This window comes from Leucopleurus acutus (assembly GCF_964270905.1).
Source record: "Leucopleurus acutus genome assembly, chromosome: 4".
NCBI classification, from domain to species: domain Eukaryota; kingdom Metazoa; phylum Chordata; class Mammalia; order Artiodactyla; family Delphinidae; genus Leucopleurus; species Leucopleurus acutus.
The window spans coordinates 106,143,865-106,167,366 of record NC_139146.1 but is presented as its reverse complement, the minus strand read 5'-3'; the positions used below and the strand labels follow the sequence as shown (position 1 = coordinate 106,167,366).

The 23,502-nt window shown below is 45.7% G+C and overlaps 1 protein-coding gene across 1 annotated transcript; it reads right to left on the bottom strand.

Moving 5' to 3' along the window:
* Nucleotides 1-1,098: 1,098 nt before the first annotated feature.
* On the bottom strand, nt 1,099-3,162 carry LOC309961259 (MAPK-interacting and spindle-stabilizing protein-like). The gene has a single exon (XM_082838336.1). It carries the CDS (start codon nt 3,020-3,022, stop codon nt 2,285-2,287), a length of 738 nt encoding a protein of 245 aa, XP_082694462.1. The 5' UTR covers nt 3,023-3,162; the 3' UTR covers nt 1,099-2,284.
* Between the last annotated feature and the right edge of the window lie 20,340 nt (nt 3,163-23,502).

Here is a 23,502-nt window from a genome sequence, read left to right as displayed (position 1 = left end):
ATTCTATTCCCTTTGATTTCAATTCTTATATTTAAAAAAAAATTTCCCAAAAATCAGTTGGAAAATCCTCAAAAAGCCAAGTTTAAAACGGCAGTATCATCTAGGACACACTGGGCAGTATGGGTCACCAGCAGTTGATATACTTATAAGGGGTAATAATTCCAAATCTTGTATTCACGGCCCTTTAAATCCTTTAGCATAAGATTTTCTCTGATAGTAACTGGTCTCCACAATAAGAGATTCCCAAACTTGCTACCTATTCTTCTTGTAGTCAAACGTTATCCTCTCTAGTGTTAAATATTTTATCTAAAGCCAGAGTTGTCAACTTATTCCAAGGTAGGACAACCAAAATAACCAAAAGGAGAGATATCTTTGCTGCCATCTCACTTTGCCTTTCATCCCTCCAGAGTTAGCTGACATTATGATATTGATTGATAAGTTAAGCTATGACACCTTCTAAGGCTACTGCCTTATAAACTGAAGGCTACAACAGATTCCAAGAGTGTTGCAGATAGCTGCCACTTGTCCCTGCAAAGAAGTGAAAGAAAGACTGTGCCACTATGAAAGGGCTGTCTAACATTCCCCAGTCTGAAAATATCTAAACAAATTAGTTTCAATTCTGAAAGCCTGAATCTATCATCTACTTAAGGGAGGCCTAAAGACTGAATGTTCCTCTCAAAGGTGACAATCTCGCTTTCTTAAAAGGAGGTAGCTATCAAACCATTAAATTGGCAGCATTTGGCATTCTTGACATTTTAACTGTAAGAGAAATAAACTACTAAATATTTTATTTCTAAGCAAAGGTAAGAGCTCCAGCATAAATCTCTCATATACTGGTCAAGAAAGTCACAATACATTTTAGGAACCTAATGAATACATTCAAAATTTGACAAATGGTCAAATGGTCAAACAAATGGACAAATGGTCAAACATGGTCAGTTCTATCCCAAATCTAAAAATCAGATTTAAAGATAAGGTGCCAAAAAGCTATTCTGGAGGTTACAAACACCACTTATTTTTAAGTAACACAGTCACACTGCTTTAAACTCAATTGCAGAGATCTACACTTTATGATTATCCTCAGTGTCACGGCTAGAGAATAATTTTTGAGGATGGCACTCATTCTTCTACCTATTTACCTGTCTTACCTGTCAACAAATACAGAACTGAACTGTCAGCCATAAGCACGTTACAAACAGATCCAGGATAACTATGCAAGAGACGATGACATAGCTTAACCAGACTCTGAAAGACGTAACGTGTTTCGATCACGCTTGTACAAAGAGAACAGTCATGTCTGTATGACTAAGGTTCTCTAAACATAACTTCTGTGTTTGTGATAGACCCCTAGAGTGTGCCAGTTTTCTGCATCAGGATGGAATGAAGGGAAGTGCTCCTTCTAAAGAACCGAGGGGGAGGGGACTACAGGAAGTCTCCTGTAGAAGAGTGTTTTGTAGGACTGCAAATTACTTGTTACTATGAAGCAGTTCCTAGGGTCTCTTCTAGTTTGAGGTTCAAGACAAAGGAGAGAAATATTTCCGTCCTTGAGCTCTTTCCGAAGTAATATGGACACATCATAATCTATTCTACAAGTACAAAGAGATCACCAATTCTCTAAGAATATAATTTACATATACATGTTAGCCTGCATTAAAAAGAAAACAGTTTCCATAAAGGGCAGATTTTAGAGCTGTATGACCCATATGGCTAAAAATAAATCAGGTGGAACTCAAAATGAAGTTTTTACTAAAAGCTCAAGGATAAAAATGAACTCAACATCTGACAATAATTACCAAGTTTTAAAATGTATATCCAAAAGATAACCTCAGAAGGACCAGGTTTATTTATCCTATAGATAGAGCAGCTCAAGATGTTGAGAGGCATCATTTGTTTAAATTATGACAATGTGATTGTTTTCAAAGTGTGTTTATTTAGGGGAAAAAGTGATAAGTATTTAGTTTCATAATTTAAACAAATCGAAAATTTGTTTTAAACAAATTGTATCAAAGAGCTATTCAATATACTTAATTACTTTAACTTTCCATAAAAACCGAATAAAAATCACATTTGAATGATTTACTTTTACATTTTTATCTGATTGTTTCCATCAGATGTACTATACATCCAAGCACAAGAGGCAGATATCTTCTGAGAGATGCAAGAGTTGTTCTTTCATGAATGCCCTCTAAGAATAGTGAAACAGCAATTTGTATATATGCATTCAAGTGCATATATATATATGTACTTCAAAAAGCAAAGCGTCATCTCTTCATCCATTGTTAACTTAATGGTAAGAATGGGGGCCACCGGGCATCGGTGGAGCACCGGAAGGTCCTGAAGGCACTTGAAAAGGATTGTTGGGACTGGGATAGAGTCCTGGTGTGGGATATGATCCTGCAGGGGCAGGATATGGCGCTGGTGGTCCCCAGGCTCCTGGTGGAACAGTGCCCCATGGAACAGGTGGTGCAGCCCCTGGTGCTTGGGGAGGAGGAGGGGCGGGATACGGCCCTGGAGATGGATATGGCATATTAGGGGTAGGATACTGCCCTCCCATTCCTGGTGCCCAAGGTCCAGAAGACATGGATCCCCATGGACCTAAAGGACCAGCTGCAGCTGGATCTGTGGGCGCACCATAGGGTCTTGGAAGCTCTGGAAAGGGCATATTTGGTGTCGGATATGGCCCTGTGGGGCCAGGGCCTGGCACAGTTGGGGCTGGATAAGGACCACCAGGTGGGGGGCATGATGGTCCAGAAGGAGGAAAGGGTGCAGGGGGTCCTGGAGGTGGTCCGGTGGGAGGCACAGAGGGATACATTCCTGTTGGTGCTGGTCCAAAAGGCACAGTGGAGGGTGTTGCACTTGGTGGGAGTCCAGATGGCACAGAAGGTGAAGCACTTGGGTTATTCCAAGGGTTGGAACCTGGCCAGCCTTGAGGAGGTTGGCCGGGTTTTGTATTGCTCACAGCAGAGGTTTTGGCAGGGGAGTGTTCAGGTAGCGCATCTGCCAACGAAAATTCATCAGACATTTTCCCGGCAAGATCCGAACCCGCAGCAAGGTCTAGAAGCGGCGATGGGTCCGAGGGAACTGATCGCTGAAGAACTGAGCGCAGCCCGACCGACAGCAGCGGCGACGGAGATGGGGGCGGCAGCAGCACCAGCAGCGCGCGGCTCCAATCTGTGGTTTTATGCCGCACCCCAACTCACCTTTCCCCTTAAGCAAGCATAAGTTGGTTTTCTACATTTGAGACCCTGTTCTGTTTTGTAATTCAGTTCCTGTGCAGCCAAGTTTACATTCCGTGTAGTAGTGATATCTTATGATGTTTCCTTTTCTGTGTGACTTATTTCACTTAGAATCATCGTACCTGAATCCACTCATTATGCTTCTATGGGCCTGATGACATAGATTTCATTGCTGAGTGATATTGCATTGTACGTAAGTACCACAACTTCTTTATCCATTTTTCACTTTCTGTGATATTGAACTTGTACTGTAAACGAGGTTCTTGTAAACAGAGCCGGCCCAAACTTTGGGGTGGCTGTGTCTTTTGGATTTTAATTTCCCTAAGCTATAGGACCATAAGTGGAAGTGCCCTAGGCTCTGTTGCTTTGTTTTTTGGATGTTTCAGGAAACACCATACACTTCTCCAGAGTGGCTGCTGGCAATTTACATGCCGCCCATCAGCATAACAAGGCTCCCTGTTCTCCATGGCCTGTCCTGCCTTTCTGGATTTTACACTTTTTTCAGATAGCCCTTTTTACCGGGGGGGGGGGGGGGGGGGGGGGGGGGGGGCAGTGAGACTTCATTGTAGTGCAGATTTCCTTTGCAAGCTTGCTTGGTTGGCCAAAAAGGGCGTATGCGTTTTTTCCTGAATATATTCAGGAAAAAACGCATACGCCCTTTTTGGCCAAGTGCATCATTGTGGACGTTCTGCCTCTTTTCCTATGCTTTACATGCAATTCCAGTCTACCTCCTGAAATCGGTTCCCTGCAATTCTGTCCCACATTCAACTCCTCTTGGCAGCCTTACTTCAATATATTTTTGGAATATAGCTGTCATTTATAACTCTGCAGGTTTGTGAATTACAGTGCCCCTGAGATCCTTTCTTCAACTCGCTTTCTTGTGAGCTGGCCGCAACACCGCAGGATTGCTTCAGGCCCTAGTTTGGTTCTGGCACGGCATGCTGAGCCTTTGGTTAATTCCTCTTCCTGGTGGGAAATGAGAGTTAAATTTGCCCGTCCAGACACCTCCACCTAGTCTCTCATTGGTTCTCCCTATTCCTGTTCATTTTCCACAGAAATTGCAAACTGGGCCAAACAGGAGGTTAAAGGCACTGACTCTCCAAGTGGGGAGAGTGTTAGTAAAGCGACTGGAATGTTGCACCCGAGTACCAGGGGACGAAAACTGAGACATATTTGAACACGTTTCCCGATCACACAGTGGATCGTACTCTGGGTTCCACATGCATGTTTTAGCTGAAGGAAGAATCCCATAAACATGGAGAGTTGAGACCCATGGAATGGGTACCATGCAATATGACTTCAAAGAGTCTGCATTTGCTCACCGAACCTCACCAATCCTATCACTGCTGCGTTTATGCCACTGTACACACGCTTGATTCTCTTTCGGAGACATATAAATCCATAGGTTTTAAGATTCTTACTAGTCAGGTATATTCTTAGGCGTTTAATATTGGGTGTTGAGTCCACATCGTTGAGAAAGGAGTAGCTCTTGTCTATTACATATTTGGCTTATGGAACGGTATCTGTGCTAATTTCAATCTGTGGTTTTATGCCGCACCCCAACTCACCTTTCCCCTTAAGCAAGCATAAGTTGGTTTTCTACATTTGAGACGCTGTTCTGTTTTGTAATTCAGTTTCTGTGTAGCCAAGTTTACATTCCGTGTAGTAGTGATATCTTATGATGTTTCTTTTTCTGTGTGACTTATTTCTCTTAGAATCATCATACCTGAATCCACTCATTATGCTGTCATGGGCCTGATGACATAGATTTCATTGCTGAGTGATATTGCATTGTACGTAAGTACCACAATTTCTTTATCCATTTTTCGCTTTCTGCGATATTGAACCTGTACCGTAAACGAGGTTCTTGTAAACAGAGCCATCCCAAACTTTGGGGAGGCTGTGTCTTTTTGATTATTATTTCCCTAAGCTAAAGGACCATAAGTGGAAATGCCCTAGGCTCTGTTGCTTGGTTTTTTGGATGTTTCAGGAAACACCATACACTTCTCCAGAGTGGCTGTTGGCAATTTACATTCCGCCCATCAGCACAACAAGGCTCCCAGTTCTCCATGGCCTGTCCTGCCTTTCTGGATTTTACACTTTTTTCAGATGGCCCTTTTGACCAGGGGGCAGTGAGACTTCATTGTAGTGCAGATTTCCTTTGCAAGCTTGCTTGGTTGGCCAAAAAGGGCGTATGCGTTTTTTCCTGAATATATTCAGGAAAAAACGCATACGCCCTTTTTGGCCAAGTGCATCATTGTGGACGTTCTGCCTCTTTTCCTATGCTTTACATGCAATTCCAGTCTACCTCCTGAAATCGGTTTCCTGCAATTCTGCCCCGCTTTCAACTCCTCTTGGCAGCCTTACTTTAATATATTTTTGGAAGATGGCTGTCATTTATAACTCTGCAGGTTTGTGAATTACAGTGCCCCTGAGCTCCTTTCTTCAACTCGCTTTCTTGTGAGCTGGCCGCAACACCGCAGGATTGCTTCGGGCCCTAGTGTGGTTCCGGCATGGCACGCTGAACCTTTGGTTAATTCCTCTTCCTGGTGGGAAATGAGAGTTAAATTTGCCCGTCCGGACACCTCCACCTAGTCTCTCATTGGTTCTCCCTATTCCTGTTCATTTTCCACAGAAATTGCAAACTGTGCCAAACAGGAGTTTAAAGGCACTGACTCTCCAAGTGGGGAGAGTGTTAGTAAAGCATCTGGAATGTTACACCCGAGTACCAGGGGACGAAAACTGAGACACATTTGAACACGTTTTCCGATCACATGGTGGATCATACTCTGGGTTCCACATGCATGTTTTAGCTGAAGGAAGAATCCCTTAAACCTGGAGAGTTGAGACCCATGGAATGGGTACCATGCAATATGACTTCAAAGGGTCTGCATTTGCTCACCGAACCTCACCAATCCTATCACTGCTGCGCTTATGCCGCTGTACACATGCTTGATTCTCTTTCGGAGACATATAAATCCATAGGTTTTAAGGTTCTTACTAGTCAGGTATATTCTTAGGCGTTTAATATGGGGTGTTGAGTCCACTTCGTTGAGCAAGGAGTAGCTCTTGTCTATTACATATTTGGCTTATGGAACGGTATCTGTGCTAATTTCAATCTCTGGTTTTATGCAGCACCCCAACTCACCTTTCCCCTTAAGCAAGCATAAGTTGGTTTTCTACATTTGAGGCCCTGTTCTGTTTTGTAATTCAGTTCTTGTGTAGCCAAGTTTACATTCCGTGTAGTAGTGATATCTTATGATGTTTCTTTTTCTGTGTGACTTATTTCACTTAGAATCATCGTACCTGAATCCACTCATTATGCTGCTACGGGCCTGATGACATAGATTTCATTGCTGAGTGATATTGCATTGTACGTAAGTACCACAACTTCTTTATCCATTTTTCGCTTTCTGTGATATTGAACTTGTACGTAAACGAGGTTCTTGTAAACAGAGCCGGCCCAAACTTTGGGGTGGCTGTGTCTTTTGGATTTTAATTTCCCTAAGCTATAGGACCATAAGTGGAAGTGCCCTAGGCTCTGTTGCTTTGTTTTTTGGATGTTTCAGGAAACACCATACACTTCTCCAGAGTAGCTGCTGGCAATTTACATGCCGCCCATCAGCATAACAAGGCTCCCTGTTCTCCATGGCCTGTCCTGCCTTTCTGGATTTTACACTTTTTTCAGATGGCCCTTTTGACCGGGGGCAGTGAGACTTCATTGTAGTGCAGATTTCCTTTGCAAGCTTGCTTGGTCGGCCAAAAAGGGCGTATGCGTTTTTTCCTGAATATATTCAGGAAAAAACGCATACGCCCTTTTTGGCCAAGTGCATCATTGTGGACCTTGTGCCTCTTTTCCTATGCTTTAAATGCAAATCCAGTCTACCTGCTGAAATCGGTTTCCTGCAATTCTGCCCCGCTTTCAACACCTCTTGGCAGCCTTACTTTAATATATTTTTGGAAGATGGCTGTCATTTATAACTCTGCAGGTTTGTGAATTACAGTGCCCCTGAGCTCTTTTCTACAACTCGCTTTCTTGTGAGCTGGCCGCAACACCGCAGTATTGCTTCAGGCCCTAGTGTGGTTCCGGCATGGCACGCTGAGCCTTTGGTTAATTCCTCTTCCTGGTGGGAAATGAGAGTTAAATTTGCCCGTCCGGACACCTCCACCTAGTCTCTCATTGGTTCTCCCTATTCCTGTTCATTTTCCACAGAAATTACAAACTGGGCCAAACAGGAGTTCAAAGGCACTGACTCTCCAAGTGGGGAGAGTGTTAGTAAAGCATCTGGAATGTTGCACCCGAGTACCAGGGGACGAAAACTGAGACACATTTGAACACGTTTTCCAATCACACGGTGGATCATACTCTGGGTTCCACATGCATGTTTTAGCTGAAGGAAGAATCCCTTAAACCTGGAGAGTTGAGACCCATGGAATGGGTACCATGCAATATGACTTCAAAGGGTCTGCATTTGCTCACCGAACCTCACCAATCCTATCACTGCTGCGCTTATGCCGCTGTACACACGCTTGATTCTCTTTCGGAGACATATAAATCCATAGGTTTTAAGATTCTTACTAGTCAGGTAGATTCTTAGGCGTTTAATATGTGGTGTTTAGTCCACTTCGTTGAGCAAGGAGTAGCTCTTGTCTATTACATATTTTGCTTATGGAACGGTATCTGTGCTAATTTCAATCTCTGGTTTTATGCAGCACCCCAACTCACCTTTCCCCTTAAGCAAGCATAAGTTGGTTTTCTACATTTGAGGCCCTGTTCTGTTTTGTAATTCAGTTCTTGTGTAGCCAAGTTTACATTCCGTGTAGTAGTGATATCTTATGATGTTTCTTTTTCTGTGTGACTTATTTCACTTAGAATCATCGTACCTGAATCCACTCATTATGCTGCTACGGGCCTGATGACATAGATTTCATTGCTGAGTGATATTGCATTGTACGTAAGTACCACAACTTCTTTATCCATTTTTCGCTTTCTGTGATATTGAACTTGTACCGTAAACGAGGTTCTTGTAAACAGAGCCGGCCCAAACTTTGGGGTGGCTGTGTCTTTTGGATTTTAATTTCCCTAAGCTATAGGACCATAAGTGGAAGTGCCCTAGGCTCTGTTGCTTTGTTTTTTGGATGTTTCAGGAAACACCATACACTTCTCCAGAGTGGCTGTTGGCAATTTACATGCCGCCCATCAGCATAACAAGGCTCCCAGTTCTCCATGGCCTGTCCTGCCTTTCTGGATTTTACACTTTTTTCAGATAGCCCTTTTGACCGGGGGGCAGTGAGACTTCATTGTAGTGCAGATTTCCTTTGCAAGCTTGCTTGGTTGGCCAAAAAGGGCGTATGCGTTTTTTCCTGAATATATTCAGGAAAGAACGCATACGCCCTTTTTGGCCAAGTGCATCATTGTGGACGTTCTGCCTCTTTTCCTATGCTTTACATACAATTCCAGTCTACCTCCTGAAATCGGTTCCCTGCAATTCTGCCCCGCATTCAACTCCTCTTGGCAGCCTTACTGCAATATATTTTTGGAAGATAGCTGTCATTTATAAGTCTGTAGGTTTGTGAATTACAGTGCCCCTGAGCTCCTTTCTTCAACTCGCTTTCTTGTGAGCTGGCCGCAACACCGCAGGATCTCCTCAGGCCCTAATCTAGTTCCAGCATGGCACACGGAGCCTTTGGTTAATTCCTCTTCCTGGTGGGAAATGAGAGTTAAATTTGCCCGTCCAGACACCTCCACCTAGTCTCTCATTGGTTCTCCCTCTTCCTGTTTATCTTACGCAGAATTTGCAAACTGGGCCAAACAAGAGGTTAAAGGCACTGACTCTCCAAGTGGGGAGAGTGTTAGTAAAGCGTCTGGAATGTTGCACCCGAGTACCAGGGGACGAAAACTGAGACACATTTGAACACGTTTCCCGATCACACGGTGGATTATACTCTGGGTTCCACATGCATGTTTTAGCTGAAGGAAAAATCCCTTAAACATGGAGAGTTGAGACCCATGGAATGGGTACCATGCAATATGACTTCAAAGGGTCTGCATTTGCTCACCGAACCTCACCAATCCTATCACTGCTGCGTTTATGCCGCTGTACACACCCTTGATTCTCTTTAGGAGACATATAAATCCATAGGTTTTAAGATTCTTACTAGTCAGGTATATTCTTAGGCGTTTAATATTGGGTGTTGAGTCCACTTCGTTGAGCAAGGAGTAGCTCTTGTCTATTACATATTTGGCTTATGGACCGGTGTCTGTGCTAATTTCAATCTCTGGTTTCATGCAGCACCCCAACTCACCTTTCCCCTTAAGCAAGCATAAGTTGGTTTTCTACATTTGACACCCTGTTCTGTTTTGTCATTCAGTTCCTGTGTAGCCAAGTTTACATTCCGTGTAGTAGTGATATCTTATGATATTTCTTTTTCTGTGTGACTTATTTCTCTTAGAATCATCATACCTGAATCCACTCATTATGCTGTCACGGGCCTGATGACCTAGATTTCTTTGCTGAGTGATATTGCATTGTATGTAAGTACCACAATTTCTTTATCCATTTTTCGCTTTCTGCGATATTGAACCTGTACCGTAAACGAGGTTCTCGTAAACAGAGCCGTCCCAAACTTTGGGGAGGCTGTGTCTTTTTGATTATTATTTCCCTAAGCTATACGACCATAAGTGGAAATGCCCTAGGCTCTGTTGCTTGGTTTTTTGGATGTTTCAGGAAACACCATACACTTCTCCAGAGTGGTTGTTGGCAATTTACATCCCGCCCATCAGCATAACAAGGCTCCCAGTTCTCCATGGCCTGTCCTGCCTTTCTGGATTTTACACTTTTTTCGGATGGCCCTTTTGACCGGGGGGCAGTGAGACTTCATTGTAGTGCAGATTTCCTTTGCAAGCTTGCTTGGTTGGCCAAAAAGGGCGTATGCGTTTTTTCCTGAATATATTCAGGAAGAAACGCATACGCCCTTTTTGGCCAAGTGCATCATTGTGGACGTTCTGCCTCTTTTCCTATGCTTTACATGCAATTCCATTCTACCTCCTGCAATCGGTTTCCTGCAGTTCTGCCTTGCTCTCAGTGCCTCTTCATAGCCTTACCTCAATATACTTTTGGAAAATAGTTGGCCTTCATAACTCTGCAGGTTTTTGAATTGCAATGGCCCTTAGCTCCATTTTTCAGCTCTTATTTTTGTGATCTTGCCTCATATCCACAGGATTTCTTCAGGACCTATTCTTCTTCTGGGACGCCTTGCTCTGCCTTTGGTTAATTCTTCCTCCTGATGTGAAATTAGAGTGACATGTGCCCATTGAAACCGCTACAGCTATTTTCTCACTGGTTCCCCCTATTCCCATTCATTTTCCGCACTAACTGCAGACTGTGCGATTCCGGAACTTAAAGGCATTGACTCTCCATGTGGAGATGTTTTTAGTAAAGTGGCTGGAATGTTGATCCGGAGCCCCAGGAGAGGAAAATGAGGTGCATTTTAGAAACCTTTCCCGATCATATGGTATACCATCCGCTGGATTTCCCATGCATGGTTTAGCTCTAGGAAGATTCCCTTCAACTTGGAGTGTTGGGACCCTTGGAATAAGTAGCATGAAGTATTGCATTAAACTTTCGGCAGTTGCTCACCAAAGCTCACCAATCCTTTCAGCCCCAAGTGTCCAGCCTTATGTCTTATCCAGCTGTGGGTTTATATGTGGTCATTCTAGGTTGCATCACAGCCCCTGAGCGAATTTTGTAAGAATTTTTCTCTCTTTCATTGTTTCTGCGTTTTGGTTTTAAAATTTATTTCTATAATGGGGTTTAGCTCATTTTCACTACTGTGTTTGTGCCGCTCTGTGCACACTTGATTCCCTTATGGAGAGATATCAATACATGGGTTTTAAGATTCTTATTACTCAGATATATTTCTCTGCGGTGTATAGGGTGTGTTGAGGCCAGTTCATTGAGCAAGGTGTAGATCTTGTCTGATACCTATTTGGTTTATTGAACGGTATCTGTGCTAATTTCAAACTCTGGTTTTATGCATCACCCCACCTCTCCTTTCCCCTTAAGCTGACATAAGTGTGTTTTCTAAATGTGAGACACTGTTCTGTTTTGTAATTCATTTTTTGTGCAGCCATATTTATCCTCCCTCTATAAGTGATATCTTATGATATGTTTCTTTTTCTGTTTGACTTATTTCAAGTAGTATTATCGGACCTAAATCCACTCTTTATCCTTCTACTAGCCTTATTACATTGATTTCATGGTGAAGAGATATTCCATTGTACATAAGTACCACATTTTCTTTATCCATTGTTCTCTTTCCTGGGATATTTAAGGTGTACTGAAGTTGAGGTTCTTGTAAACAGAGTAGCCCTAAACTGTGGTGTGCTTGTGTCTTGTTGATTTTTAGACTTCCTTAGATATACTCCCGTGATTGGAAGTGCCCTATGCTCTGTCGCTCTGTTTTTTAGATGATTTAGGAACCACCATACACTTCTCCAGAGTGGCTCTCGGCAGTTCACACACTGTCCATCAGCGTATAAAGGCTCCCTGTTCTCCATGGCCTGTCCTGCATTTCTGGTGTTTACAATTTTTTCGGATGGCCCTTTTGACCGGTGGGAAATGAGACTTCTTTGTTGTGCACATTTGCATTGCTTGCTTGCTTGGTTGCCCATAAAGTGCGTATGCGTTTTTTCCTGGATATATTCAGGAAAAAACGCATACTCCCTTTTGGGCCAACTGCATCATTGTCGAAATTCTGCCGCTTTTCATGTGCTTTAAAGGCGAGTCCAATCTATCTCTTGAAATCTGTTTCTTGCAATTCTGTCTTGCATTCAGATCCTCTTCTTTGCCTTACCTCAACATATTTTTGGACGTTAGTTTTCATTTATAACTCTGCAGGTTTGTGAATTGCAGTGACCCTGAGCTCCATTTTTTAAGTTGCTCTTTTGTGAGCTGGCCTCAAAACCGCAGGATTGCTTCAGGCCCTATTTTGGCTCCGGCGAGGCGGGCTGAGCCTTTTTTTAATTCTTATTCTTAATGGGAAATTAGAGTGACATGTGCCCGTCCAAACCCCTACAACTATTCTCTCATTGGTTCCCCCTGTTCCCGTTCATCCTCCTCACAATTTGCAAAATGTGTGAAACAGAAGTTTAAATGTGCTGATTCTCTAAGTGGGGAGATTCTAAGTAACGTGGCTGGAATGATGAACAGGAGCACCAGGAGAGGATAAATGAGGTGCATTTTAGACACATCTCCCGATCACATGGTGTACAGTCCTCTGGGTTTTCCATGCATGTTTTAGCTGTAGGAAGATTCCTTGAACCTGCAGATTTGGGACCCATTGAATGGGTACCAGGTAGTATTACTTTAAAGGGTGTGCATTTCCTCACCCAACCTCACATTTCTCTTAGCGCAAGCAGTTTCCAGCCTTATGTCTCATCCTGCTGTGGGTCTAGATGTGTTCAATCCATGTTGCATCACCGTCCCTGAGGAAAAGTTGTAAGAGGTTTTCTCTGTCTCTCTGTCGTTTATTTTTTTCAATTTATTACTATATTGGTCATAGCTGATTTTCAAAGCTCTGTTTCTTGCTGCTGTACATCCACTTGATTCACGTACAGAGAGACATCAATAAATTCTTTTTCAGATTCTTACCAGTCATAGATATTCTTTTCCGGTGACTTGAGTGTGCTGAGTGCAGTTCTTTTAGCTACCGTGTAGGCCTTGTTGATTATCAGTTTGGTATTTGGAATGGTATCTTTGCTAATTTCAACCTCCTGGATGATGCCTCACCCCTCCCCACCTTTCCCGTTTAGCAGCCTCACGCGTATTTTCTACATATTTGACTATGTTTTTGTTTTGTAATTTATTTCATGTGTAGCCATTTTGGATTCCACCTTTAAGTGATATCTTATGATATGTGTCTTTTTCTTTTTGAATTACGTCACTTAGAATGATCATACGTAACTCCTCCGGAGTTGTTACAACTGGCCATATTTCATTGATTTCCAGGCTGAGTAATATTCCACTCTACATAAGTACCACATCTCTATCCATTTTTTCCCTCCAGAGACATTTAAGTTATATCCTAGTCGAGGATCTTTTAAACAGAGGGGCAGTAAACATTGGGGTGCCTGTGTCCTCTCGATTTTTGTTTTTCCCAAGATATACGCCCATGAGTGCAAGTGCCCTATGCTCTGTAGCTCATTTTTTAGATGCTTTAGTAAACACAATACACTTCTCCAGAATGGCCGTTGGCAATATACATTTCCACTATAAGCCTCACAGGGCTCCCTCTTCTCCTTGCCCTGTCCTGCATTTCTGGCGTTTACACTTTATGAGGATGGCTCTTCTGACTGATGCGAAGTGATATCTTTTGTAGTATTGATTTCCAGTGCCCACCTGTTTGGTTGGCTAAAAAAGTGTATGCCCTTTTCTTGAATATATACAGAAAAAAACACATACAGCCTTTTTGGCCAACTGCAATGTCGGCAATGTTCAGCCCCTTTTCTTGTGCTTAATGGCGAGTCCTTTCTACCTCCTCAAATCCCTTTCCTGCCATTCTCCCTTGCTTGCCAATCCTTTTCTCTGACTTTCCTCAAGACATTTTTCAGTGATAGATATTTTCAACTCTGCAGTTTCGTGAATTTTACTGCCCCTGAGTTCCATTGTTCAACTTGTGTTTATGGGAACTGGCCACAAAGCAGTGGGATTTCCTCAAGCCCTATACTGTTTCCATGGGCAACCCTAGCCTTTGGTCAATTCATCTTCCTGATTGGAAATTAGAGTGACATGTGCCTGTCTGAACACCTAGGACTTGTCTCTCATTGTTCCTCATCCTTCCGCTTCATCCTCTGGACAAATTCCAAACTGTACGCAACAGGATGTTGACAGTGTTGACATCTCCAAGTGGGGAGACTGTTAGTAAAGACGCTGGAGGGGTGAACCCGAGCACCAGGAGATGAGGAGATGAGATGCCTTTTCCAAACTCTTCCCGATCAGACGGTATACCATCCTCTGGATGTGACAGACATGTTTTAGCAGTAGGAAGAGTCCCATTCATGTAAGGAGAACACCAGGGCTTTTTCAAAATCAGTGTCTCCCCGAAACCCAAACTGGGGAGTTTTTTAAGCTACGGCTACACATATGTTCATTAAGGGCCTTGGGAAGTAGGCAGAGTGCAAACTTTAGATGACTGAAGTCTTCAGGGTCAGAAGCACTCACCACTGGCTTCCCTTAGGTTACACTTTAACTGTCATTGATAGATGATGTCAATAAAAATATCTGTTCTTTTTCCGATTATTTCCCCTTATAGGTTATTGCACAATATTGAGTGTAGTTCCCTGTGCTATACAGTAGTTCCTTGTTGATGATCTATTTTATACATAGCAGTGTGTATGTGTTAATTCCAAACTGTTAATTTATCCCTCCTCCCACCTTTCCCCTTTGGTAATAATAAATTATAAGATTTTATACTTCTCAGAAATGGGGGAGCTGAAAGAGAGGTATCATTTTCAATGGAAAAGCATTTAAAACAAGATTGAAGCTTTAACCAAGATTATTAGATGTACATCCTTGGAAAGAAATCACTTCATTTCTCTAATATTGACCTGACAAATAAGACAAACCTTTTCACTGAACTTGCTTATAATAAAGTGATGGAAATATCAAATGGAAGTGTTAGAAACATCTTATTTTACCCGAGCCTTATAAACTGTTCTATGTTAACTACATTTTGGCTCACACATCTGTTCATTGAAGTTACAATAGTCTCAATTTCTGTTACTGATCCTCCAGAGTGGACCCCAACAAGGGTCCCCCTGCCCAGTGTCATTGGGGCCAACAGATCGAGACTGAGTTTGGTTCCCAAGCAAAGGAAACTTTATATTTTCATCAGAGAATGGAGAGGTGAGAGCACGCACTACCCCGTGGGCTGTGGGCTGGGCTGCTGTGTAGAGATCCTGTCAGAGTCAGTGGGAGGGAGGGGGCGGAGCTCTCAAGGGCCGGGTTGGCTGCAGCTCAGGCTCTATATCTCGGAGTCTGCACTGGGCCCCAGGAGCTGAGGTGTCGACCCAGCCATTCTGCACCAGGAAATCTGGTCTGAAGTGCCGGGTGTGGAACCTCTGCATGCGGGACCCTAGGAGCACGTGAAATTAGACAAAGCACAAAGGATAAAAAAGGTCAGACTTGACTTTATTGCCCAGATTGTATTTTTATCTCCCAGGGATTTTTAATGGGCTTTGCTGGGGACAAACCCCTCCTCTGCCTTTTGTCCCGTTCCTCATTCTTGGAGTGCTGAGGGTGCAGACCCTTCTTCTGTAACTGCTGAGTGCTGAGTTGGGAGCCCTCATACCAGGGGACGAGGGTCAGAACTTCTCCCCAGCAGCCTCCAGGTGACGTTGATTGGCCCCAGGACCCCTGCCTCCCTGCTCGTCCGCCTGAGCACCAGCATTGGAAGTGTTATAGATTCTAATGACCTTTAAGGGTCCAGGAAAGAGATGTGCAGAGACGCTGTGGGGGCCGGTTTCACCCCGCCCCACATTTGTTCGGCCACCTTAGGCTGACCGTTTCTGCCAGCCTAGATGCTCTGACCAGTAGTCTGCTCTTTCTTCAATTAGGCCCCTGAATTAATGTAAAAACAGCACCAGGTGTCAGAGCCCTGCCCGCTCAACTCCCAGACAGTCCAGGGTCAGTGGTGATCAAGGACCATGATGGCCACTGAGTCAACAGCCTTTTGAAGTAAACAGGAGTCCAGCCGGTCTTATTGGCCACCATCATCACGGTGTCTGTAGGCTTTTCTATGGTGACAGTGTGATATACGGTTCCCCCGCCAAGATTATTAGCTCCCCTCCGGGTGCAGGAAGTCCTGCAAGCAGTAGTCTACTCCTTCGGGACACACTATTGTTGTTTTATGAGAGAAACTCCAGGTCAAGTGATGTTCACACGAGTCGTCATGGTGCCCTGTTGCCCCCGGTTATCTCTCTGGATGTTGGAGTTGGAGGGCCTCCTCACTCGAGGTCGGTGTGCCCACGGAGCGAACCCTGCAACTTCAGGGCATGGTTGGTGATTAGGATCACCACGTGGGGTCCTTTTCCCTTAGGAGGGAGGTGGCCTTTTGGGCTGCTGATTTCCAGGTTTTTAGATACCGCCAGTATCTTGGCCAGATGTGGCAGTGGGCCAAGCCCCTTGGTGACTGTAGTTTATCCTACCTGGATGGCATTCTTGCGTTGTTCCATTTCAAGTGGTCCCAGTTTTTGCACTAATTCTCCAATGGCGATTCACCTTTCACCGGGAATGGAAAGGTCAAAGGGTTTAGCTCAATTAGGGAGTTCCAGGGCAAGGGTCTGAATTGACTGCTCTTTCCATTCTTGAAAGGCCACTTCTGGATTCTGTTCAAAAGGATCATCATCTTTTCCTTTCAGTGTTTCATATAGAGGCCCAGCTAGTAGACTGTAGTTAGGGGTGCAGAAGCAGCAAACCCTGGCCTCCCCAGGAACCCCTAAGCTGTCTTCTAGTTTTAGAAAGGGGTAAGGCTGCAAATGGTTTCTTCCCTTTCCTGGGATGGGCTTCTCTGACCTTGTGTGAGAATGAAGCCCAGGCAGGTCACCGCAGTCTGTGATATTTGAGCTTTTTCTTGGACAACTTCTATCCTTTATTGGCTTGGTAGTTCAGAGGCCTCCTTAGTAGGGCTGGCAATCAGAATGTCATCTGCATATTGAAGGAGGGTTTCCTTTTCCAGAGGTAGAACTTTTCGGTCTTTAGCTAAGCTTTCCCCAAAGATGGTGTGGGAATTTTTGAACCCTTGGGGCAAGACGGTCCGGAAGTATTGTTTTAGTTGTGTGTTGAGACCTGCCACCCACAAGCCAAAATTTCTTGTGACTCTGGGACTAATGGAATACAAAAGAAGGCATCATTGAAGACTAATACAGAATACCATGTCCTGGTGGTTGGTAGAATGACCAGCAGGGTGTAGGAATCAGGAGCAACTGGAGGTATATCCTCGGTGGCTTCACTGACTGTCCTGACATCCTTTACCAGGTCCCCAGCAGCCCATGGGGCTCTCGTGGTCAGGCCAATCCCAGGATATGGAGCTCTCCTGGGCAGGTACCCCACCCCCAACCCAGCCCACGGGGCTCTCATGGTCAGGCCCCTCCCAGGATACAGAGCTTCCCTTGCAGGTACCATGGCAGGGCTGGGCACACAGGAACCGTGCACATAGCCCTCATTGAAGAGCACCCCCAGCTCACCTGTTGCTCAGAGCTGACACAGAGCACCTCAGAGCAGGACTTGAACTAACAAACAGCAGCTCCGACAGGTCTGTGACCCTGGGCATCACTCTGTGTGGCCTCCCTCCACCTGGTCTTCCAGAGACTTCCACTGCACCCAGAGCAGCAGGCCTCTGTCTCCAACCACCACCCACCCCTCCTCTCCCTGACTCCTGGGTTCGTCTCATTAGGAGAGGGTTTTCTTGAAGTTGTCTCCCACTCATGGGCCAGATAAAATGATTAGAAAACAAGCCAAAGCTGCAGCCCCTTGTCTATCCTGACTCTCAGGGGTCCACACCTGTTCCTTGGACATGGCCGATTCAGCAAGTTCCATTTTCTGCAACTGTGAGCCCCTGAGGGGTGATGATTGGCTGACCTGGGCAGCCTTACCGTGCCGGCCAGCCCTCTCCAGGTGTGCCTGGGTTGAGGTCAATATAAATACTACTCCAGGCAGCAAAAGCCCCTGCAGCTGTGCCTGACGCCATTTTCTCTGCCCTGTCAGCAGTCTCGGGGCTGGGCTGGTGGGAAGGAGTGAGAGGCCACGGCTTTGTGGGTGGCCCAGTGTTTGTGGGGCTCTGCTGGACTTTCTGCAGCAGTTGCCAGGCTGCCACCTGCTAAAGAAGAGGATGTGTCACCCATACCTGCTGCTGGAATTTCTCCCTGGGCAGAGGTGAGGAAGGGAAGAAGCAGTGGGGGCAGGGACAGGACGGGTATCTCAGGCAGGGAAATGGAAATCTTCCAGAAGAGCACCCAGGGCCAGGACCATCCTGGCTGGCCTGCAGGCACCAAGTCATCTGGCATGCTGTCACTCGTGTGGCTCCATGGCCCTTCCTCTAGGCTTTCAAGTCCTTGTATATATTCAGGTGTTTTACCTGGGAAGGGTGGGAACAGTTCAGCAGCAACTGGCCTGGGGCTCAGCTCACGTTTACTCACAGATGCCTCAGCACGGTGCCCCAGCTTTGCAATGAGGACGCTTGTCGTGTGGGGGCTGCTGGCTGAATGGGAGACGATTCCCCACCACTGACCAACTTCAGAATTGTTTACAACTGGAGCAAGTGCCCTGATACGGTTTTCCTCTGAGTAACTGGTGGGTTCTGTTTTTTTTTTCTCTTTTTCGTTTTTGGTTCAAGGTAGATTTTATTCCTCTTTTTTGTATTTACAGATATAAGCATGGAAATAATTTATTCATATAAATACATGTATGTGAAGGGAATAATTGTTTTTTCTGTTTTATTTTTTAAATTTTATTTCTTTTTAATTTTGAATTTTATTTTATATTTTTATACAGCAGGTTCTCATTGGTTATCTATTTTATACATATAAATGTTTACATGCCAATCCCAATCTCTCAACTCCTCCCACCACCACCCCTCCAAGAGCTTTCCCCCCTTGTTGTCCATACGATTGTTGTCTACATCTGTTGCTCTATTTATGCCTTGCAAAACGGTTAATCTGTACAGTTTTTCTAGGTTCCACGTATATGCATGAATATACAAGATTTGTTTTTCTCTTTCTGACTTACTTCACTCTGTATGACAGTCTCTAGATCCATCGACGTCTCTACAAATGACCCAATTTCATTCCTTTCATGGCTTAGTAATATTCCATTTTATATATGTACCACATCTTTATGCATTCGTCTGTCTGTGGGCATTTAGGTTGCTTCCATTACCTCGATATTGTAAATAGTGATGCAATGAACATTGCGGTGAATGTCTCTTTTTGATTTATGGTTTTGTCTGGGTATATGTCCAGTCCTGGGATTGCTGTATCATATGGTAATTCTATTATTAGTTTCTTAAGAAACTCCATATTGTTCTCCATAGTGACTGTATCAATTTATATTCCCAACAATAGTGGAAGAGGGTTCCTTTTCTCCACACCCTTTCCAGCATTTGTTGTTTGTAGATTTTCAGATGATGCCCATTCTAACAGGTGTGAGGTGATACCTCATTGTTGAGTCCATTTCGTTGAGCAGGGGGTAGGTCTTGTCTATTACATATTTGGCTTATGGAACGGTATCTGTGCTAATTTCAAACTCTGGTTTTATGCAGCACCCCCTTAACTCACCTTTCCCCTTAAGCAAGCATAAGTTGGTTTTCTAATCTTGAGACCCTGTTCTGTTTTGTAATTCAGTTCATGTGTAGCCAAGTTTACATTCCGTGCATTAGTGATACCTTATGATGTTTCTTTTTCTGTGTGACTTATTTCACTTAGAATCATCATGCCTCAATCCACTCATTATGCTGGTACAGGCCTGGTGACAGAGATTTCATTGCTGAGTGGTATTCTGTTGTACGTAAGTACCGCAACTTCTTTATCAATTATTTGTTCTCTGGGATATTTAACTCGTACTGTAGAAGAGGTTCCTGTAAACAGAGCCGTCCCAAATTTTGGGGTGGCTGTGTCTTTTTGATTTTAATTTCCCTAAGCTATAGGACCATAAGTGGAAATGCCCTAGACTCTGTTGCTTTGTTTTTCAGATGTATCAGGAAACACCATACACTTCTCCAGAGTGGCTGTTGGCAATGTACATCCCGCCCATCAGCATAACAAGGCTCCTTTTTCCCCATGGCCTGTCTTGCCTTTCTGGATTTTACACTTTTCTCAGATGGCCCTTTAGACCGGGGAAAAGTGACACTCATAGTTTGGATTTCCATTGCAAGCTTGCTTGGTTTGCCAAAAAGGGCGTATGCGTTTTTTCCTGAATATATTCAGGAACAAACTCATACGCCCTTTGTTGCCAAGTGCATCATTGTCGATGTTCTGCCTCTTTTCCTATGCTTTAAATGCAAATCCAGTCTACCTCCTGAAATCGGTTTCCTGAAATTCTGCCCCGCTTTCAAGTCCTCTTCGCAGCCTTACTTCAATATATTTTTGGACGTTATCTGTCATTTATAACTCTCCAGGTTTGTGAATTACAGGGCCCCTGAGCTCCTTTCTTCAACTCGCTTTCTTGTGAGCTGGCCGCAAACCCGCAAGACTGCTTCAGGCCCTAATCTGCTTCTGGCAGGGCACGCTGAGCCTTTGGTTAATTTCTCTTCCTGGTGGGAAATGAGTGTTAAATATGCCCGTCCAGACACCTACCTCACTCTCAACCCCTTGGTGATGTGGGTCCTCTGGTTTGTGGCCACCTTTTCTGGGTTCCTCACCTTTCGATGATGTGGCCCCACTAGTGTGAGGACACTCCTGCCTGGTTCTCATCCACGTGGTTATGTGGACCCCCTGGTGAGAGTCTGTTCCTGGCTTTGTTCCTCACCCACCTGTGAGGGAGACCCTCTGCTGATAGGTCACTCCTGCATGGCTGGCACACATTGCCTTGGTGAAGTCAGCCGTGTGGTGGCAGTTGGAGCGTGCTGGGAATCTCCTCCCCCCGGTGATGAGGGCCCTCTTGCGTCAGGCCCTAACTGCTGGGCTCACCAACTTTTCTTAGGGAGCCCAGTGATGCTTTGGCACTCCTCTTAGGATCCCATCTCCATGGAGATGTGGGCCTTCTGCTCTGAGGTCCCAACGGCTGGGTTGTTCACATTTTCATGATGTGGGCTCTCTGGTGTTCACAGAGGCCTGGATCCCATAGCCTCTGTGCTCTTGGCCGCCTGCTGGGAGGTTCCAACTGCTGGATTCCTCACTTTTTTAATTTTTTGGGCCCTCTGTTGTGAGGATCCTCCTGCCTGCCTCACTCCCAGCCCCTTCGTGATGTGTGTCGTCTGGTTTGAGGCCACATGTGCTGGGTTCCTCACCTTTCGATGATGTGGGACCAATGGTCTTAGGAGACTCCTGCCTGGTTCACATCCCCTTGGTGATGTGGGCCCTCTGTTGAGAGTCTGATCCTGGCTGGGTTCCTCACCCATCTGTGAGGTGGGCCGTCTGCTGTGAGGTCACTCCTGCCTGGCTTGCTCACCTCGCCTTGTGGACATGAGCCCTCTGGTGGCACTTGGAGCCTGCTGGGAGCCTCCTCTCCTCGGTGATGAGGGCCCTCTGGCGTCAGGCCCTAACTGCTGGGCTCCCTACATTTTGTGATGTGCGCCCAGTGGTGCGAGGACACTCCAGCCAGGTTCACATCCCCATTGGGATGTGGGCCTTCTGCTCTGAGGTCCCAAAGCCTGGGTTGCTCACAGTTTCATGATGTGGGCTCTCTGGTATTAGTTCACTCCTGCCTGCATCCCATAGCTTCTGTGCTCTGGGCCGCCTGCTGGGAGGTTCCAACTGCTGGATTCCTCACCTTTCTTATTCTTTGGGCCCTCTGTTTTTAGGCTACTCCTGCCTGCCTCACTCCCATTCCCTTTGTGATATGTGTCCTCTGATTTGAGGCCACATGTGCTGGGTTCCGCACCTTTCGATGATGAGGCCCCACTGGTGTGAGGATAATCCTGACTGGGTCCCATCCCCTTTGTGATGTGGGCCCTCTGGTGAGAGTCTGATCCTGGCTGGGTTCCTCACCCATCTGTGAGGTGGGCCCTCTACTATCAGGTAACTCTTGCCTGGGTTGCTCACCTCGCCTTGTTGACATGAGCCCTCTGGTGGCAATTGGACCCTGCTGGGAGCCTCCTCAGCTCTGTGATGAGGGCCCTCTGACGTCAGGCCCTAACTGCTGGGCTCCCCAACTTTTCTTAGTGAGCCCAGTGTTGCTCAAGCACTCCTCTTAGGTTCCCATCCCCATGGGGATGTGGGCCTTCTGCTCTGAGGTTCCAATGGCTGGGTTGATCACAATTTCATGATGTGGGCTCTCTGGTGTTATTTCACTGTGGCCTGGATCCCATAGCCTCTGTGGTCTTGGCTGCCTGCTGGGAGGTTCCAACTGCTCGATTCCTCAACTTTTGTATTCTATGGGTCCTGTGTTGTGATGCTCCTCCTGCCTGCCTCACTCGCAACCCCTTCGTGATGTGGGTCTTCTGGTTTGAGGCCACATGTGCTGGGTTAGGCAACTTTCAATGATGTGGCCCCACTGGTGTGAGGACACTCCTGCCTGGTTCCCATCCCCTTGGTGATGTGGGCCTTCTGGTGACAGTCTTATCCTGGCTGGGTTCCTCACTCTTCTGTGAGGTAGGCCCTCTGCTGTGAGGTCAATCCTGCCTGACTTGCACACATCACCTTGGCGACGTGGGCCCTCTGTTGGCACATGGAACCTGCTGGGAGCCTCCTGCCCTCGGTGATGACGGCCCTCTAGCATCAGGCTCTAACTGCTGGGCTCCCCACGTTTTCTGATGTGAGCCCAGTGATGCCAGGACACTCCTGTCAGGTTCCCATCCCCATGGGGATGTGGGCTTTCTGCTCTGAGGTCCCAATGCCTGGGTTGCTCACAGTTTCATGATGTGGGCTCTCTGGTGTTAGTTAACTCCTGCCTGCATCCCATAGCTTCTGTGCTCTCGGCCGCCTGCTGGGAGGTTCCAAATGCTGGATTCCTCACTTTTTTTATTCTTTGGGCCCTCTGTTTTTAGGCTACTCCTACCTGCCTCACTCCCATCCCCTTTGTGATGTATGTCCTCTGATATGAGGCCACATGTGCTGGGTTCCTCACCTTTCGATGATGTGGCCCCACTGGTGGGAGGACAGTCCTGACTGGTTCCCATCCCCTTGGTGTTGTGGGCCCTCTGGTGAGAGTCTCATCCTGCCTCGGTTCCTCACCCTTCTGTGAGATAGGCCCTCTGCTGTGAGGTCACTACTGCCTGGCTGGCGCATGCCACCTTGTAGACGTGGTCCCTCTGTTGGCAGTTGGAACCTGCTGGGAGTCTCCTCCCCTCAGTTATGAGGGCCCCCTGGCATCAGGCCCTAACTGCTGGGCTCCTAACATTTTCTGATATGTGCTAAGTGGTGCAAAGCCACTCCTGCCAGGTTCCCATCCCAATGGGGATGTGGGTCTTCTGTTCTGAGGTCCCAACAGCTGGGCTGCTCACAGGTTCATGATGTGGGCCCTCTGCTGTGAGTTCACTGCGGCCTGGATCCCATAGCCTCGGTGCTCTGGGCCACTTGCTGGGAGGTTCCAACTGCTGGATTCCTCAACTT